The sequence below is a fragment of the Manis pentadactyla genome, chromosome 13 (assembly GCF_030020395.1).
Source record: "Manis pentadactyla isolate mManPen7 chromosome 13, mManPen7.hap1, whole genome shotgun sequence".
Lineage (NCBI taxonomy): Eukaryota > Metazoa > Chordata > Mammalia > Pholidota > Manidae > Manis > Manis pentadactyla.
This window is the reverse complement of record NC_080031.1, coordinates 63,106,647-63,121,918: the sequence shown is the minus strand read 5'-3', so window position 1 is coordinate 63,121,918 and position 15,272 is coordinate 63,106,647. Positions and strand designations below refer to the sequence as shown.

Here is a 15,272-nt window from a genome sequence, read left to right as displayed (position 1 = left end):
TAGCCTTAATTAATCATAATTCCTAGCAATACAGTACAAAGAAGTAATTTGTGTATCCTAATCCTTTTATTATATCCTGTCTTACAACTCTTAAATGCATTTTCAAATAATTAAGAAGTTTAAGGAAAAAAAAAAACGTATTTCCTATCCCTGAGAAGATCTGTTTGTTGAGTTTAGCTTTTGTTTTAAATATATTTTTCTAATTTACCATATAATACAGTCTGGAAATATAATATTTGCAAAACCAGAAAACAGATGTAGGTTTTGGGTTATATAGTTTCATGTAAAATAAAAGAAAAATTACATTCAATAGGCATGAAATACTTCGATAATGATGTTAGAACATGGAACCAAAACATCTACAATATATAGCATGAATTAACTTGTCCATATTTGTGGGAACATTGTATACAGTCCCCAGTATTGCCAATTCAGTGAAAGTAGTCTTGTTAGAGATTTCTTTTGCACTTCCCCAATATTCTCGCACGTTGATGGTGGGCATGTCAGTGATACAACTAACATGGAGGGGAAATGAACAGTCTCCAGAAAAATCACATATCTATTTACTCTTTAACTCAGCAATCCCATTTCTAAGAAGCTATTGCAAAGTTACACTGACAAAACTATATACTATGTGCACAGACTCATTACCTGGAATGTTTGTGATGGCAAAGATTGAAAACAAGCCCATCGATTGAGAGTGAGCTGAGTGAGTTATGATATTGCTGCACAACATGCTACCATAAAAGGAAACAAGGAGGGTCTCTACACAGTAGCAGATTTTGATCACCAGGATACATTAGGTGCAGAATGGTGTATAAAGTAAGCCATGTTTTATTAGTAGTGATGTGCTAATTCACAACAACTGGATATTGTGTTTATCTTGATGTAATGCAACATAAAGTGCATAGCATCCCTGTGAAGTAGTCTTAGGAAAAGTGTTCAACCTGACTCTTACCAAGGAGACATGGGCAAACCATCAGACCAGTGGGATGCCCTGCAAGACCACTGGTCTGTTGTCTTTAACTAGGATCTGTTCTGGGAAAAGATAAGGTTATGATAAGAACCATTCTAGATTAAAAAAGAACTTAGACTTTAGAGCTTAAACTGATTCTGGTTTTAGACCAGTCAACTGCACAAGACATTTTAGAAGAAACTAAATATAGGCTAAATATTAGATGATGTTAAAGAATTATTGTTAATTTGATGAGATGTGATCATGGTATTGTGTTAGGTGGGGAAATGTCCATTTCTCAGAAATGTACCCAGAGATATTTAGGGTAGCAATGCCATGTGGTCTGTGATTAAATACCATACTTCAGAATAAAAAAGTTGAAACAAATTGGGCAGAATGTTAACGATCATGAAATCTAGGTGATGAATATGTGGTAGGGAGTACCATTATATTGTTTCATTTAATAAAAAGCTAAAAAATAAAATTGAAACAGAGCAACACCAGTAGAGGTGACTGCCCCGAGCTTCCTCCCTCCCGCTTCTTGATGGGTGGGAACAGCCCGGAGCTGGAGCAGCTGTCTGGACTCCGTAAGTGGTGGGCACTGGTGAGGTCAGAGGTCACCTACCAGCACTGGATACTTGCCTACCCAGAGAGAAATAATTATTATAATTAAGCCTTTGGAGAAAAGGTTGTTATAAATTTGCAGGATGTGTGAAGAAATGAGACAAACACCCTGAACCTCTGTTGCCATCCACATCATTGAGAGTAAATGTTAGAGCTTATGGGACATGTAAAAACAGGGGCCCATGGAACAACTCATGGTAGTCTTTGGAACATTGTTAATTCCTAATAAGTTTCGAAAGACTTTCTTTGATTATCTCACTAATGACCAAATGACCCACCTCCATGGGGGTGGTTTATGAAACAGAGAGGAACCTGCCCGAGGACTCAGAGTCAGCGGTAAAACTCTCCATAAGTATCTTTTGTAAACAGTACATTTCACCAACACTGAGGAAGGGGAAGTTATCATAAATAGAAGTACAGAAGTATATGGATATAAGAAAGCTGTTTTAAAAATTCATGAATAAAAAAGTATGTGTATACTCCTTTCTTGGCAGGATCCTGATTGGCCTAGGTTTCCAGGCATAGTTTGTAGTCTGTGGCAAAAGTGATTGTTAAATATTTAATTTGTTTGGGAACTGTTTCCCAGACTATTATTACAGGATCACTTATTTGGTGCCATAAAAATTTTATTCAAGAAGTGTTTGATGTGCCGAAGACATGTAGTAATATTAATGCCTCCACACACTCTAACCCACTTCTCATCTTTCATGTTGAATTCACTTTACAAGTCCTTATGAGGGGCAACGATTGTTCATTAACATAAACAAACAGATCGTAGCAAGAGTAAGCTTCCCATCAAAAACCAAGCTATGATCAGAGGCTAAATCAGTGATTAAAAATCAGTGATTAAAACCTGAGCAGGACTTTGTGACTGGATAGAATTATAAAGCGGATGAGTCTTCCATTCAGCATTTCTCATCCTTCTTCCAGCGTCCACATGAACCTCTCCCCCCAGCCCTCTTCCCCAAGCGTCACCTGCTGTCTAGGAACTTAGAGCTTCTTGGCCCATTGCAAACATGTGCTGTGGTATTTTCCTACGAGCATAGTGTCGTCTAGGACCTTTGTAAACCTCCACCTTCTCCCCTAAGCCTCCCATAACCCAAAAGGTGCTGTTGCAGAATTTTATCAGACTAACGGACACAAGTAATTTGCCTGTACAGTCCGAATTCTTTAACTGCTATGGTAAAATCCTATGGGCATAAGATGAGTTAGGGGCCATCATATGATGCTATTTCTTCAGTTTCACTTTGAGCCACTTACGGACCAATTCATCTTCAACAGAACTGAAGGTACAGAGGGACTTGGGAAAGTGTCAGAGGGTAAAGTCAAATCAAAAATGGGGGAGACAGAAAGGAGAATATATTTAGATTGAAAATAAGCAAGATTTTTCTTTTTACATTGACTTGCATTTAGTCACAATATTTATTTTCAAGTAACACTCAAGAAAAATACATTTCTATATTTCCTAAAGGGGAACCTGAGAAATAATGCATTGTCCATGGCCATAGAAACAGAAATGGTCTAGACTATTTGTATGTGCTTGTTTCCCTTTATTTTAATTAAGTAATCATTTGCAATTAGTCTTACTGTCCCTCATTTTGCAAAAGTTAATAATTGTAATTAATGGTTATATCTTCTATTTAGCTTCCTTTAGCACTATCTGAAAGTGAATACAAAGTTTCTGGAAAAAAAAGGAACAGATACATGGGCCGATGTCAGGGTATATCCAATACCGGGAGATGTCCCAAGATTTTCATTGATTCCTTCTTTCATGGCGAGATTTCAGGCACAGATCTGGCTTTGGCTAATATAAATTTTGGCAGCATGTTTGAGTTCTGCTAATAAATCAAATTGTCTCACATTTATGGTGCTAAATATTTTCTTAACTCACTCATATTAGTTGCTAAAAATTTAGTTCCATGCCTTGGGGTTATGTTAACAAGTCCCTCTTAAGAAAAATAAGCATACCACATGAGTTTTTCATGAAATTAATTTCATTTATTTTGAAAGATGGTCCTTTATTCTAATGGTATTCTTCCTTCTTTTTAATGTTGAAATAAATCCTTCCCTTTATGGAACGATGGTGATGGTATATGGTAATTAGTGTAATGTGTGCTTAATATTTTAAATTTAACAAAATAAAAGATGGCAAACCTATGCTTCTTTACTCATTTTTTTCCACTAGAGGTGGACAGGTTTTACTGGTACTGGAAATCAAAAGTCTGAGACCAACTGCTCCATATTCTGTTTTCTGCTTCAAGTGTTGTTTTCTAGAAGGTGACTGAATCAGAGTAGAACCAGGAGCAAAAAGGATAAAATTTGAAAGATGCTCTTCAGGTTGTAAACTGATTTTCAAGTTGCGAACTGCTTGATACTAATACTTTTTTTTAACTGAAAAGCTGTGTCTTGAGTTGAAAAGACCGGAACTTCTGAGTAAATTTAGAAATCATTTTATCTAAAAAAATTGTTTTTAATTCAAGTATCCTTGATATACAATCTTATGTTGGCTTGGAATGTACAACACAGTGGTTCAACAGTTACCCATGTTATTAAATCCTTACCCCTCTAGTGCAGTTACCATCTATCAGTGTAGAAAGATGTTACAGAATCATTGACTATATTCTCCATGCTGTACGGCTTATATTGTGATTGCAAATTATTTCTACCCAAAGATTTTTAAGAGCTTGTCTTTCTTCTGGGCTCTTCACTGTGACTTTAAAGTAATCCTTTTCAGATTAATAAATCAGAGTCACCCTTGGAGTTTTTTCAGTTTTCTTTTATTAGGAAATCTGAGGTTAGCTAGAACCCAGCTGCAGAACATGAGAGAGAAGGAGGAAGAAAAGCCTGACAATGTGAGGCAATGCTTAACCATTTCAGTGTGTGCAATTAACCATTCATACACACTTCTTAAAAGCAGAGAGCTGGGATGATGGTGTCTGCAGGAAAAAAAATGTAATTAAATATTCCCCAGGTTTTTAGCTTCAGTAAAATTTCATCATGGTATGACATTTTATTGTAATTCTTTGCAATTTATTGTTAACTCCCCATGTTCCCCTCTCCCCTTTAGAATCCTTAGTATGAAGTCTTTGCATGATCTAACTGAAAAAATATATATATTTTGTCAAGGACAGATAATAGTATTTTATGCTTTTAAAAAATATGGATGTGGATATGAACTTAAGCTCGCACATCCGTATTTTTTGGAAAATTTTGTACAAAGGACTGTCCTCTAAGGATAGAATTCCCACATAAATGTCAATACCAACGTACTAATGTAAGTGCTCAAAAATACTTTTTGTAGAAAAAACAAAACAGTTGTCTGATGCTTTATGAACAAAGACCTCAAATATTCCTTGATCCGTCTGACACCCTGATCTCCTTTTGGTTGTCCTCTGTCCCATTCTCGGCAGGTTTTTTTCTTTAATTCCTCCCCTCCCCTCTCCTGCCTCTCGTTTAGTTCCCTTAAATTGGTACTTGATTTAAGGAGTGAACTCCTCCAACCCCACTGCAGCAGCTGATGGCCCCAGACCCCGCGCGGGGACTCCCGGACGCCGGCCCTCCCGCCCCGGGAGACGGTCCCGTCCCCGCCAGAGCCCCTTGGCGGCACTTTCCGCGGCGACTGGACGCGCAGAGCCCCGAGCCCTGCAGCGGCAACGCTCGGAGCCGCGGTTGGCCCCGGGCCTGGCGGCGGGCGGTAGGAGGCTGCACCAGCCCAAGGACGCTCGGGGGGCAGCCGCGCCCCGGGTGGAAAGCAGCTGCTCAGCGGAGAGCGCCCTGGGGGCGGAGCGGGGGCGGCGCTGCGGGCCCCGGATCCCACGGGCCCCGGGGTCACCTCGGGCCGAGGCGTGGCCCTGAGACCCTGGTTTCTGGCGGGCCAGACGGGAAGCTGCTGCAGTTCTCAGCCGTCGCCAGCCCCGCTTTCCTGGACTCGGATTCAGCCTCCAATCTGCACCCCCGGAAAGACGACCCCGAGGAGAGCATCAGCCCCGGGACACACTTCGCCTGAGGGCGGTGGTGTTTGCCCAGGCCGTCAGAGGCGGCGGGACCGACCCAGCCTTCCTGGGGAGGGCTGCAAGGAGCCCGGGAACCCGGCAGGGCGCGGGCCGCGTCGGGGCTCCGGAGGCGAGGGCGCTGCGCTGGGCTCGCTGACTCCCAGGCCCCTGCGAGCGCCTGCTGTGATTTTCCGCGCTCTCCACGTCTGCCAGGTGTCCCAAGCCTTATCTCCAGCAGCACTTGGGGCGTCCTTTGTGCAGACCGCTCACAGTGTTTCGCAAGATTTCCCTCTCCCTGGCAGAAAGGCTGGCACAAATTGCTGGTGCGGGTGTGGAGGAGCAGTTGTCTCGGCGGAGAGCTGAGCCTAGAAGCGAAGGACGCTGGTAGGGCTGGGATCAGAGCTGCTTCTGGTCCTGTGGCCCCCATGCTCTTGTTATGGCTAACAGGACTAGGGGCTGGAATTGTCTTCTTGCACTTCCTGCAGAAACTCCTGTTCCCTTACTTCTGGGATGACTTCTGGTACCTGGGGAAGGTGGTACGCTATGGAATTCGGATGGAGATGTGCAGGCTCCGAGGCGAGCTGGTCACTGTCCTGGATAAATTCCTAAGCCATGCCAAGCAGCAGCCTCAGAAACCTTTCATCATCTATGAGGGAGACATCTACACCTATCAGGATGTAGACAGAAGGAGTAGCAGAGTGGCCCATGTCTTCCTGAACCATTCCACTGTGAAAAGGGGGGCCACCGTGGCTCTGCTGATGAGCAATGAGCCTGACTTCATCCACGTGTGGTTCGGCCTGGCCAAGCTGGGCTGCGTGGTGGCCTTCCTCAACTCCAGCATTCGCTCCAAGTCCCTCCTGCATTGCATCCTCAGCTGTGAGCCCAGGGCCCTCATAGTCGGCGCAGGTAAAGTATGGGGTGTGGTCTGCTGTGCAGAATGGCAATCCTGCCTGTGTCCCCCGGACCTCCTTTTTTGTTAGAACAGTTCACAGCTAATATATTGGGTGTGTGCATGCCAAGGGGACAAAATAGTATTACAGGTCTATGAGTGGTGGACAAACACACCCTCTTCCCATTTCAATCTCATACCCTGTTGTAGGTTAGTAAATATCAAGACAGCTTCAGAAACCTTTACTAAAATATCTGCTTCTGACTATTCGGGGACGGGGCAATTTTACTGTTATTGATAACCTTCCATGGGTGCAAAACACAGATACAGAACTTGGTCTATTCTAAGCTGGTCAGATCTGACACAATTATTTGATGAGTAGGAAAGTTAATCTTGCTGTCACTGTGGAACACCTATCTGCCTCTAAAGGTAACATTATCAAGTTTGACTACATTAGCAGAAAAACTATGTTGAATATAAAGTGCATGAATTCTGGTCTTCCTGTCTGCTCTTACTCTGCAGGGACTGCAAGCTAGGATTTGCCCTCCAAGATTGGGCTCCCACCTCCTAGCCGGTGGGTATGCACTTGGCAGACTTTTGGCCTTTTTGTTTTCTCCCACCCCCATCTGTGCACCATTTTTTTCCTTTCTGTAGTTCTATCCTTCTTTCTCCTCCCCTTGGAGTTAGGCTTTGAATACACAAATTAACCCTGAACTACAAAGAAAAGTCTTTCGTTGAATACCTAATTAACAAAGAACCAAGGGAGATGGGTTGCATAACAAAGTGGAATTGAGTGTGAAAAATGATACTACTTGGTATAATCTGAATGGTTTATGCATATCATTCGTGTATGAGGGTAGGAAGGTAGAGGGTGAGCAGAATCCTTGGCAAGGCCCTTAGCGAAAATATTTAAGTATTTTAGATTAATAGTTCCATACTGTCACCTTGTGCAGACTTTTTAGATTCACAGCACAGTATGGAAAAATAATCTATTTATATGCCAGTGATCTCCAAAGTATAGAACTTACCAGGTAACCTTTGTCATATTGTAATTGTACATTAAACAAAAATGAGTCAGGCAATATATAGTAAAACGGTTAATTATTAAAGGCTCTCACTTCTGCTGCTTCCTGTTGTCCTTCCCACTCAACTTGTGACCTGATATGCATAATGCTTCCTTTCAAGGACTGTTTTATCTTGCTTAAGCCACGGGAACGGAGAAGCCAAAAAGTCTCTTGTGTATTTTTTGATCGTTTGTTTTCATTCAGCGACCGTGTCTTCCAAGAGTGAAACTCAGCCTCTCACCTTGGAAAGAGGCTAACTAATATGTGATGGGATTTCTCTGGACAAGAAGTAGGATTAATGAGTCATACAGAATTTTTGTTAACAGGGTGAAGCAATGTTTACCACTTGTGCGGGGGCCAGTGATAATGTGAAGGAAGCAGGAAAAAAGTATCAGCAGTTCGTCTCTTGGATATACACTGACATTTTACTCTAATTCCCATCTTATTCCTCGATCTAATTTAGGTCACAGTTTCTGGAACAAATCTGCACCTGAAATTGTGCTAAAAACTGATAAAGCCATAAATCCCCTTAAGAAGAGCAAACTGAGAGGGCCAGAGTACCCCTGAAAAGAATGTTTTTCTGTGGCCATGAGGTTGATGCCAACTTGAGAAATACCCCATAGCTGGTCTCCAGAGGGATTCGTCTCAAAGTCCGCAGAGCTGGTTACCTCTCAAAAAGACCATTGAGACTTGGCTGCTGATTGAATTGTAGCCTAATTAGGACCAATTAATCTAGCAGTTCTTGCTTGTGCCAGGTTTTGCTTTACCTGCCAATGAGTGATTGCATGGTTTCCTTGTTTTTGTTTTTTAACACCAACAGTGAGTTTTTACATGTAAAAGTCACTTTGGGATGCTGGAGTTTTAAGCCAAAGCCATTTAGTTGATTGATTTTATCATTTAAGTAGTATCTGGAAAAGTCAACCTTCCATCTTTTTAGTCTGTTTCCAAAATAGGCATATGACACATGTTTTTCAAAGATGGGACAATTCTATTTCGATTATTAGATTTTTTGGTAAGATGTTGCTTGTGTCATAGTCACGTCCCTATATTTGAAGTGCTTACCCTGAAATACTATATCCTTGGTCTCTTGGGTCTAATCAGTGAACAACATGTTAGTTTTTAGAACTTTAAATTTCAGAGGACTTAGATTCTCATTGGATGTTCCTGATGGGGAAGCACTATTAAGTCATTGTGTCTCAGGGGAGTGTATTTAGGTGGAAAGACAAGTCAAGTGGTTTAGACAGAGATAAGCCAGGCAGACCAGGATGTCATCTGTGGCCTGCTGCTGCTTAGCTGCATGATGGGAGACGGGATCATCAGCTGCCCTGGGTCTCCCTCTACCTAGTTGTAAAATGGTGATAATGCCTCTGCTTCACCATAGGACTCCAGGAGTAAATGACATAGCTGTTGTAATAAGTGGCTTGCTGAGTGCCAGCTATGTACTCACTAGGTGAATTGAAATAAGTGCTATTATTACCATAGAGTCATCCCAGGCTCTTAATAAGAGATCTTGGGGTTTTGCCGTGACCTCCTAATCTGGGGTTAGCTATAAGAAAGGCTAGTGAGTCGTTTGTTTGGAATCGGACCTTGAACACTTGGCTTTGGTATGTTTTAGCAAAATTTTATTTTTCAGAGTTATCTAGAGCCAGTTTCAGACAGGTTTTACACACAGGCCAGGTAATGCCCACGGTGATAGGGGAAGTGTCAATCATGGCAGTGCCTGATAATTCTGTCTCCAGGAGCAAGGAATAAGCAAAAGAAATCACTTAAGCCACCAGTCAAATGCTATTCGTCCTCTTACTGTCCTTCACAAAAATGTCAATAGCTGCCATTTCCTCAAGGCTGACTGTGTAAAAGGTATCCTGTGATTCTGAAGGGCTGGTATAGGCCTATATTTTGGAAACAGAGGGAAAGCAATTCACAAAGTGTATCTAGGGCAACAACATAGTAGATGGCAGAGCAAAGACTGAAAACCTGAAAGACTGCTGTGCTATCTAGCCTGACTGTTCTGGGGGCTGTCAATCCCCTTTTGATATAACTATGAAAAAAAGTACATTCCAGTTATATAAATACAGTAAAAAAAAAAAAAGAAAAAAGCTGCCAGTATTAAGTCATCAGGCTTTTCATACACAGATCAGAAAAAATTAAAACATTTATAAAACTATTATTCCTTTCTCTCATAGTCTGAAGAGTCAAAAATACTTGGAAGGAAGTTTTATATTTGCGTAGTTTGGTTTAGAAGATGTGTCAAGGGGCATCTCAAATTTCCCAGGAAAAATGTGAGCACGTCCTGAAAATTAAGTAGTCTTAGATTAAGCCTAGCCCTTTCTTCCCAATATTTCAACTCTGATGTCGCTAATCATGACTGTTGCCGAGGTTACCATCCACCTGTTTATGCTTTTCTCTTTACTTCAAACAAACAAAAAATAATGGGTTGCTTGTATCTCATTCTTGAAAATCTATGTAATTACATCCTTAGACATGTTTAACAACAATAATAATAATAATCCTTTCCATTTTTAAAGCACTTTATAAATTACAAAGTGTACACACATTATCTTACGTGATCCTCACCACAGCCGTAGCCTCGTTTTAAGGATGAGGAAAGCGTGGTTGACAGGGGGCAAGTCTTCTCCTCAGGCCCGTCTGTGTAGAGGCAGTACGGACAGGAGCCCAGATTTTCTGATCCTGAATCATAAAAGCCCCCTGGGGACACCTTTGTCTTTGCCCCCCTTTCTGCTCTCGTTCATGCCCTCACCTCCGTCTCTTCTCCTCTCCCCTTCCCTTACCCGCCCCCCTCCTTTTAGCCTCATCTTACAAGTCCTCCAGACTGTTCACTCAGACTGTGCAGGACAAATGTTCCAGTTAACAATCAGCCGTGGTAATTCTCCAAATGACTTTCAACCGTAATGGCATCTGTTTTTTAAAGACCAAGAGGCAGAGTTAGAAGAAAAATAAAGACCCTTTAAGCTTTATAGAAAGGTACTATAAAATACTTTTTCAGAAAGTAATATGTGCTCACAAAAGTAAGACACAGCTTGTGTGAACTTTTGTTTTATCAATGTACTTTGATATCCTCATAGAGCTCTACTTTAATTTTAAGGACATTTTTAATATTTTTACTGGTAGTAGAATGAATCACTGTTTTGCATTTTTTTTTTCTATGTCATACTCAACTAGGTCAAGGATTACATCCATTCGAAAAGAAAATAACTGATTTTGATAGGATTTTTTAAGTGGCTTCGTGGTTCTGGAGCTGGGAAGGACAGTACTCTATGCATTCGTGAATAAATGGTTTTTTGCTGTTGGTCACAGGGACACTGACCAGGGGTGCTTATTTACAATACCTGCTGAGCACACATCTGTTATAAGGGAATGATGCTTGAGTACTGTCAGGAGCAAAAATGACTTACAGGGTGGCTGTGCCTCCTCAGCAGAGGGGCAGGCTGAATGGGAGAAGCACCATCTTGGAGTTGGGGAAACGTGCTTAGACCTTAACTGTTCCATTAACTGACTGCTAAGACATGGCAGATTGATGAATGTCACTGCGTCCTGTGTTAATTAAATGGAAAGGACACAACAGATGCCTGGACCATAGTACATACTCAATAAATAGTTGCCATTATTATTTTTAGTTGCATGGTGGCAGAGACCTATAGGCAAAGTTAAGAGGTCAGTCTTTGCCTGAGCCCTTTGGTTTTCACAGTTGAAAGTCTTTTCCCATGTGTATTTGTATTATGATTATTAATAAATTAACATTTGTAAAAATAGCTGACACATTATTCATGATGAAATGAGTTTCTGGCCTGATCTAAATATAAGCATCCATATCCTAATATGAATTGCTTTAGGACATTGCTTACTTAAACATCATTTATCTTAGAAATGGTAGCCTGCCCAGTGCATTCTGTGAAAAGTAGTGAGCTGCTCTAAGTAGTAGGGTGCTAGTTATAAGCATGTGGTGGAATGCGTAATTTCATTTTGGATTCTATGTGATATCTTTGCACTATGGAAAGCTCAAATTAACTATTTGTAGTTGGATTTCTTATTAGTTTTATTAACACATAAAAGTTTAAAGTTTAAATGTTTGCCAGTGTATTAAGAGCTACAAGCAGTGTCTTTGAAAGTATCAGATTGTTTTAGGCAGAATAAGTTTTTCATTCAGTATGCATAACATACTTCACACTAAGTTTTACTCATTGGTGTTATAGTCTCAGAAATGTAAGAGATACAATAATGATGTGAAGGAAAGAAATTAAGTTGTACAGAAAGTGCCAAAGAATCATAGTGAAGATCCTAAGTTACCTGTTGTTACGCTTGCAGCCCTACCGAAGTCCATACCAAGTTCAGCTGCTTGGTTTTCTTACGATAGTTTGCTGCTAAGACCTGCATCTACAGTGGATCCCATGGGCAGAGCTCCATTCCATAAACAGGTCTCTCTACACCTACAGTGTGTGTCCCGGGGGCTGGGTAGGATGCCCACCATTCTTTTGAGGCACTGCAGGTTTAGTAGAGTGGAATCCTCACTTCACTCAAAGGAAATACTCATGAAACACAACCAAGTTTCCTTGAAATATTTAAACACATGCTCTCTTATGTCAGGACTTTATATTCAGAATTCACTTTCTGAGTGACACTGCAAGTTTTCATTTTATTAAGAAAGATTGACACTGATGAGTAAATCATGATTCTTTATCCTCTATAAGACTTTTCAAATTTTCATTTCAATTTTCACTATCCTCATCTACATTTCTTACCACTGTTGAAGAAATAATTTGTAGATAAACTTCAACAGAATTCTAAATGTGTCAGCTAAGTTAATTTAATTTTAATGTATGAAGGAAATTAAATTGCATCTCCTCTGACCTCTAGGAATCTACTCCCTTTTTCTTGCTTAAGTCATCCTCTTTCATAAGTACTCAGTGTTTCTTCAGACTTTACATTTCCAACACATTAGGGGCCACAGTTATTTGTATTGTAACTTTCTTGGCACTTAATGTTGCCAACTTAGACTTACATATCATTAGGAACATATAAAAGTTTGTGCTGTTAATATATGATTCCAGATGAGAGACTTGAAATTAAGGTAGCGAAATGAGTCAGTTCTGAGACTTGTACTAGTCTATTCGAAATGCCAGGGGGAGTCATTAAGACAAAATCTAGTACTAAAAATTAAAGGGAAATAGGATGTCTAGATCGTTTGTTTGTCCTGCTTTTACATCTATTGGTGACTTGCCTTTTCCCCAGTATTCCTTGTGATTTTTCACTTCTTACCAAAGCAATCTGTGTACAGCTGTGTATGCTCAATAGAATTAGATGTTTTCTCTGGATTCTTACATTTTCATTTGGGTTTGCTGTAGAAAGAAGAATGAACTCACAAAACTTCAAGTCCCAATCTGCCTCCCGACTCCCAACATACCAACTCCTTATAATTGTCTGTGTTTCCTTAGTTTTCTTGCAAGCTTTATTTGTGAACTGCCTGGTCCCATTTGACACATTGATCTTACTGCTTCTTTGTGATCAGGCTGGGTTATAGATTTTGAGGAGGTAAATCATGAGTTTTGCTCAAATGTATTGTGTGGGAGAGCCTTTTGTGTGACATCTGTATGACCGATGGCTTTTGTGGATAACCAGATACTGATTTACATTTCCAGGGAAACGTTTAATGCAGTGCCCTGAGTTCTACTTCAAAGCAGAATATATCTTGTGATCATTGTTGAAGTTTTGTTAAAAAATTAGAAAAAAAAATAATTGTTTAGAAGGGGAGGTCCATATGTATATGGACCCGAACAATCTGACCAGGATGTATTTTACATTTAGTAACATTTTCAAGTTGAAATAGAGTTGATAATCAGTGTTATATTGGTCTCGGCATTTCAGGCTTTCCCCCTCCCCTTGTTCCCTTGCCGTGGGGTCCCGCCTGGCCTCAGATCCCACTGCTCCTGATGGAGGCTCTGCTTTTCTCCGCCTGCTCCCCCCTGCCACTGCGGCTCCCTGCTCTGAACTAGGGCTCTTATTACCTTTTCTTTTTTTCCTTTTGCCCTCAAAGACTTTTGTCTTTAATTATCCTGATCCAGAGAAAAGGGCACCTCTCATTCTCCTCTGTCAACCTTTGGCTTCGGATGGTCCCTAAGGCCTAATGACCTTGGGATTCCAGAGCAGTGGGCGGACTCTCCCGGATGTGCTGCATTCAGAGAGCTCTGAACAGCCACAGACAGATGGCTGCTTAAATAATGAGTTACTGGGTGGTATTTCCAGGAAAATGTCTAGTGAAGTATCCTGAGTTTAGACTGAAGGCAGAGTATCAAAACAGAGTTTTATTTAAAAGTTACGAAGAACCATAATCTGGATGGTGGAGTCCCAAAATTCAATTTGAATCAGCCTATTTGCATTGATTAAATCAAATGATAATCAGATTTCCCTTTCAGTTGTTCCTGTTGAGACAGAATCCTAAAATGACTATGATATTAGTCATCCACCCAGAACAGGAAACCAGCATTGCATTTACATTTTATCTCTCTCTTCCAAACCACAAAGGAAAGCCAGGTGAATGAGCTTTATACTTTATTCACTTATTTCTAATTCTTTGGTTTTTAGATTTGCTGGGAACTGTAGAAGAAATCCTTCCAAGCCTCCCAGAAGAGATCAGTGTTTGGGCAATGAAAGATTCTGTTCCACAGGGCATAATTTCACTCAAAGCCAAGCTGGGCACAGCATCGGAGGGGCCAGTGCCACACAGCCACCACGTTGCCTCAAGCCTCAAGTCTCCTTATCTTTATATTTTTACCTCTGGGACAACAGGTAGGATCTATGTCTTCTTTAACAGATGCAGTACATTTGCAAAGCAATGGTGTTGGGCAACTTTGCGCCACATGTCGTCCCCAGACACCTGAGAAGGCCTCTGACACAAAGAAGACCGCTTAGGTCTCAGAACTCTCAAACTTGAATAGAAAAGTTAATTGCTTCACTTTTTTTAGTTTTTATTATTTTTATTTTGGTATCATTAATCTACAATTACATGAAGAACATTATGTTTACTAGGGTCCCCCCTTCACCAAGTCCCCCCCACATACCCCTTCACAGTCACTGTCCATCAGCATAGTTAAGATGCTGTAAAATCACTACTTGTCTTCTCTGTGTTGCACAGCCCTCCCCGTGCCCCCACACACATTATACATGCTAATCATAAGGCCCCCTTTCTTCTTCCACCCTTCTCCCTCCTTTCCCACCCATCCTCCTCAGTCCCTTTTCCTTTGGTAACTATTAGTCCATTCTTGGGTTCTGTGATTCTGCTGCTGTTTTGCTCCTTCAGTTTTTCTTTGTTCTTATTTTCCATAGATGAGTGAAATCATTTGATACTTGTCTTTCTCCACCTGGCTTATTTCACTGAGCATAATACCCTCTAGCTCTATCCATGTTGTTGCAAATGGTAGGATTTGTTTCCTTCTTATAGCTGAATAATATTCCATTGTGTATATGTACCACATCTTCTTTATCCATTCATCTACTGATGGACACTTAGGTTGCTTCCATTTCTTGGCTATTGTAAATAGTGCTGTGATAAACATAGGGGTGCATCTGTCTTTTTCAAATTGGGCTGCTGCATTCTTAGGGTAAATTCCTAGAAGTGGGATTCCTGCGTCAAATGGTAATTGCTTCACTTTTAACTTAGCAGGTCACTATGCTCACTTGGCCATGGTCTGATCTGGACAGATTGTCTGCACATTTGGCAGTTTAAAGGGCCCTGG

The 15,272-nt window shown here is 40.9% G+C and overlaps 1 protein-coding gene across 2 annotated transcripts in view; it reads left to right on the top strand.

The window, feature by feature from the left end:
* Positions 1–5,996: 5,996 nt before the first annotated feature.
* The window catches only part of SLC27A6 (solute carrier family 27 member 6), a 55,528-nt gene continuing 46,252 nt past the window's right edge, over positions 5,997–15,272 (top strand). The window contains exons 1-2 of one of the 2 annotated variants that reach the window (XM_036902591.2): positions 5,997–6,477; positions 14,122–14,325. In XM_036902591.2, the coding sequence (XP_036758486.1) occupies positions 5,997–6,477; positions 14,122–14,325 (685 nt within the window). The remainder of the gene's footprint in view (positions 6,478–14,121; positions 14,326–15,272) is intronic. The other variant, XM_036902592.2, reaches the window with a different exon arrangement.